The 5449-nt window shown below is 38.0% G+C and overlaps 1 protein-coding gene across 1 annotated transcript; it reads left to right on the forward strand.

Moving 5' to 3' along the window:
- The first annotated feature begins 7 nt into the window (after positions 1-7).
- On the forward strand, positions 8-4133 carry LOC103148843 (adhesion G-protein coupled receptor F1-like). The gene is made up of 8 exons (XM_007567803.2): positions 8-94; positions 166-252; positions 324-389; positions 712-821; positions 1767-1943; positions 2021-3406; positions 3531-3572; positions 3739-4133. Exons 1-8 carry the CDS (start codon positions 28-30, stop codon positions 3793-3795), a joined length of 1992 nt encoding a protein of 663 aa, XP_007567865.2. The 5' UTR covers positions 8-27; the 3' UTR covers positions 3796-4133.
- The last annotated feature ends 1316 nt before the right edge of the window (positions 4134-5449 follow it).

Consider the following 5449-nt stretch of genomic DNA (forward strand, 5'->3'; position numbering starts at 1 on the left):
CCCACAGAAAGCAAGACTACAAACGACATGACAGAATCAAGTCCTACACAGAGTACAACAAATTACCACCAGTCTGCTGTCATGACAACCACAGGTGAGTTGAAAATTTCTTGATCTAGCTCTACACATCTCTAATATGTTATCTGTGACATTTCATTCCCACAGAAAGCAAGACTACAAACAACACGAAAGAATCCAATCCTACACAGAGTACAACAAATTACCACCAGTCTGCTGTCATGACAACCACAGGTGAGTTGAAAATTTCTTGATCTAGCTCTACACATCTCTAATATGTTATCTGTGACATTTCATCCCCACAGTAAGACCCTCTACATACAAAACAACAGAATCTGAAACTACACAGATAACCACCAGTGTTTCCTCAGGTTAGTTGACAATCTCTTAAATAATTTCTACACATTCTGTAATAATGTGTTAGCTGTGAAACTCCAATGTTTATGGCTACTTTGTATACCAAAGCAAAAGGTTGAACTAAATGAAGTTTCCAGTTTTAAAAATGACTTGTCAGCATTTTCAGAGTTACAGATTCTCATGCGCTCTCTGCGCAGACAAACTACTTTCTGAAAACAGAACACAGAAAGATGCTTTTGTCTGGAGATTGAGAATTCAAATGTCAAGTTTCAGATTCCCCAAACAATATTATTTTCTCTATGGTCAAAGATTATTAAGGATCTGTATGTTTCATAGTGGTGACCACCAGAAAAGGTCCAGTGACCTGTAATGAAAATGATATTTCTGGAGGTAACCAAAGCGACTGCGTCCCTCCAGCTGTGATGGAGCTGGTTGGTGAATCTGAGGTATGTAGCACTTTGGACATTTCTGACTATACAAAACAGAATTAAAATCTGCCCACAACTCTGTTTTGTTACATATAGTCTAAAATGTTGTGTCCATTTAGAAGGTTGCCATTGGGGGAAGATTTTCTATTCTACTAACTAAATAAGTATTACTGAACAGCTAGAAAGTAAAAAAGAAAAAAATTGAATAGTTTGACACTAAAAGTTATGGACATTAACAATAGACATTGTCTAGTAGGAATTCTATGCATAAATACAAATGTATATTTCTGGGAATAACTTCAAACCTGGCCTAATAGTCGAGAGCAACAACATGTAAGAGTCCAATCAATGACAAAGATGTATCTGTTTAATATAAACTATAGAGGTGATTGGTGGTAGATACTATGTTAAAAAGGTCTCCCCATTTTGTTTTACATGAATAAGTGATTTGACCAAGTGAGATTATTTTTATTTATTATAGTAAAAGTGTGTTATAGATGTAGATATTCTCCAGTAAAATCCCTCTAATGTTTTATTCATCAAATCCTAAACAAAACTCTTGACTATGTTCAGTTAATTATGGTGTCTTGAAATGATTTGGTTCAAGTAGTAATACTGGAATCCCACAAAAATATGCATACGAGATCGCCTGAGAACATGGCAAATAATAAAATAAACTTCAACTTTCCAGTACAATGTATAAATGAAAGTATCACCAAGTATATATTTGTTCCAACTATATTTTACATGAGATGGTTCATTACCAGCTCCTACACTAGAAGACAGGAGCACACAGTGATAAAACCCCTTTAACTTTAGAAACTTTAAAGACGCATTTAACACTATCTAACCAGAATCCATTCAGTTGATTATAAGAATACAATGAAATGAAAATTTAAAGATAACTTTATTTTAAACTATGAGAGGAAATAATGTTGATAAATCTTTCTTCAATTCTTACAGAAACTGAATAATGAGACGCTTCCGGGATTCTTGGAGAGACTCATGGTTGTATCCGGTAACAACACCAAGAACATTTCCAAATCTCCAGATACAATCAGTTCTATTGTGAAAGCCCTCAGCAACGTGGCAAACAGATCTTTATTGTTATCCATGCCAATAAATAAACAATCAACAGAGGTAGGAAAAATAAAATATTATGTAACATTTCCTTTTTTGAAGACATAATCTAACACATAATATATTTCTTATTACAGAACATCCTGAAGATCGCAGGTCTTCTCACCTCTGATGAAACAAAGGCAACATGGGATACCCTAAACAAAAACGATAAAACAACGAGCTCAGGCACAGAGAATGCTAGGGGAAACAAAAGCTCCAGCGCTTCCCTGCTGAACTTATTTGAATCAGTTGCCGCCCTCGTTGTCAATGAATCCTTCTCTGTTGAGACACCTTTTATTCATCTGAATAGAACTCAGTTAAAAACCAAATTAACCTTCAACAATGTCTTTAACACCTCGATGGAGATAGATATATCAGAGGCCAGCGGAGGGAGTCAATACATTACCACAATCGTATTCGCCTCCATGGATAACGTGCTCCCTCCAAGAGATGAAAATAACTCCTCATCCATGGTTATCAACGGAAAGGTTGTTCTTGCTAAGACAGCAGCCAAAATCGGAAATATATCAATAACATCAGAAATTCTGAATGACACCCTGAAAAACCCAAAGTGTGTTTTCTGGAATTTCACACTCTTTGACGGTCTTGGAGGATGGAGCGACTGGGGCTGCTCTCTGCTGTCCCACAACAATGAAACCATCAGCTGCAGCTGTAACCACACCACCTGCTTCTCCATGCTGATGTCCCCTGAGATTATTGAGGATGAAAACATCAATGACATAACAATAATTGGAGTTGGCATATCCATGGCTTCTTTGGTCATATGTCTTATCACTGAAGCTCTAACTTGGAAAAAAATAAGTACCAACACCACCGCCTTCCTGCGTCACGTTTCCATCATCAACATCGCCGTTTCTCTCCTGATCGCAAACATTTGGTTCATCATCGGAGCGTACATTACAGACGACAGTAAGAAGAAAAACCCTGCGCTGTGTGCAGCCGTGACCTTCTTCATCCACCTCTTCTACCTCGCCATGTTCTTCTGGATGTTGGCCTCAGCCCTGCTGCTGCTCTACCGCACCGTCTTCGTCTTCGAGGGCGGATTGTCCAAGACATCCATGCTGGTTATTGGATTTGTTCTGGGGTACGCTGCGCCGCTGGTCATCGCCGTAACAACCATGGCAGTGACTGTCCCGTCACATAAATACATCAGAGAAAACCATGGCTGTTGGCTGAACTGGGAGGACTCCAAAGCTCTGTTGGCTTTTCTGGCTCCTGCACTAATGATCGTGGCAATAAACTTCCTCATCCTGCTAGTAGTGATTTATAAAATGGTGAGCAGAAGAGGAGTAAAGAATACAGGCCAAGGCAAAGAGCAGCATGTTTTGGTGGTGATTGCCAGGAGTCTGGCTGTGCTCACACCGTTTTTCGGACTGACTTGGAGTTTGGGAATCGGAACCATAATTGCCCCCAAAAACAAGGAGGTTAATTTTGCTTTTGTATTCTTCAATTCACTGCAGGTAACAATATTGTTTTAATTCACTAAAATTGTTTTACTACTCTGTACTTTACAATATAGTGCAAGTGTTTATTAAAAAAAAAAAGTAAAATCGCCCTTTTGTTGACCATATGCTCCTCTTCCAGGGTTGCTTCATTTGGGTGTTTGGAACACTCCTGGACAAAAAGGTTTGTTTGTCTCATTTTTCTTTCACCTAAGTCATAATTGGTTTTAAATAATGCATCGCTATCAAGAGTTATATAATTATTACAGGTTATTAATTTTCAATCTTACAAACTAATCAAATATTCCTATGTTGATAAAACACACATTTTCTTAATGTCATCTTTTTAGGTACGATCAGAAACTATAAAATATCTGAGCTCTCAGGATAAGTTGGTGACTGGTTGATGACGTCACACTGTTTCAAGAGTCTGCATGTGCCGGAGGAGTTCCTCTGTGAGAAGATTGTTTTAACCATTTTCATCGCCCCTCATTTTTTGACATTTCATTTGGTTTATTGGATTCCAAGATTGTAAGTTGACAGGACTTCAGCCAATTGGTCAGTTTATACCCTTTCGACCAGTTGGTTCTTGTCAGATCTGGGAAAATCTGACTTTTTCTTTTCTTGTTCTCCACTGAACTACGTTGGGAGCCATACGTGTGTTTCAACACGTTGAGGTCCGGTAGACTCGGTTTGACTGGGGACCAAAATTGCCACATTTATTTTATTTTCAGCTGCTGGGTTTCACTTTCACACTGCACTGTCAAATGAACCAAACCCTTTGAAAAAACTGTTCCCCTCCTCGCCTGGGGTGGCGCTGCACCAAGAACCACTGAAGCAAGGCCCTTTTTTACAAAATGTAAACAAAAATTGATTAGATTTTAGTAGTTGTAGTATTTCTCTTTTGTCTTTGATAAAAGACCACAAGCTTTTCCTCCCCCTAGCACTATGCACAAGTATTTGTTTTGGTTGAGTTTATCAAGAATGCCCAGCCCTATAGTCCGCTTCCTCCTTTTGGAGAAGTCTTCATTCCATTTGCCATTCGCATATGCATTCAAACTGCATCAGAGCTCACTTAATCTGAACAGAGACCGAGGACCAGAGCATAGATGGACCAGAGTTTGCTTTTTTTGTTCCAATCACACATTCACATGTCTCCAAACGAATAGGACATCAGAACTCTATAAAAGCAAACTAAACAGAGCTGGTGTGAATGCATCTTAACTTTAACAAAAAAATGCTGAGCATTACTCTGGAACTTTCAAAAGAGAATTCAGTTCAGGACTTTTGGACAAAACTGGTGCAACAACGAGTCAAGGGTATAGTGAAATATAATTCAGGACCAAAATAATCTTAGTTGAACATCTATATTTTTTAAATGGCTCCAGTTCAGGAAATCAAGCAAGTTCAATGCAATGCAGTTTAGCACTGCAACTCTGAATGTCACCACCATCAACTAACCCCACACGTGAACTCATACATCTGTGGATTTAACTGACAAAAGTACATTCAGTATCTTGGTGCCAATGTTTTAGGCCTTTTCAGTCACCGTGCTCCTCTTTGTACCAGAGTCTATAGACCACAATGACGACCTGCTATTGATTACATTTTTGCTCTAGGATTACTTTGTTATTCACACTACTTACACTAAGATTATTAAAATAATGTGAATTTACATGCAGATTCTTGTATCATTTAAGAATTTTAAATATGTGTGAATTTGACCCTACATTACAAGATGTTCACTGGAATAAAAGGCATGCTCAGAACCTTGTTACAACTGTTACTAAATATGGTTTAGCTTTATGATGCATCTCTGTTTTGGGTGGAATATGTAAAATCATTTCTTGAGAAGTGTTTCAGGTTTAGGTTTGTACTTAAAATGAGGACCAGATTGAACTGTGTGGCCTACTTCTGCTGTTGTAAAATCAAAAGCTTTAAATCTGTGTTTAAAAAAACAAACATGGACTACTTGTCCATGTTGTCCACTTGTCCAATAGTTGTCAACAACTAGAAAACTATTGTCTAGTTGTTGTAAACTAGACATAAACTAGACATATA

This window comes from Poecilia formosa, unplaced genomic scaffold (assembly GCF_000485575.1).
Source record: "Poecilia formosa unplaced genomic scaffold, Poecilia_formosa-5.1.2 Scaffold213, whole genome shotgun sequence".
Classification (NCBI taxonomy): Eukaryota; Metazoa; Chordata; class Actinopteri; order Cyprinodontiformes; family Poeciliidae; genus Poecilia; species Poecilia formosa.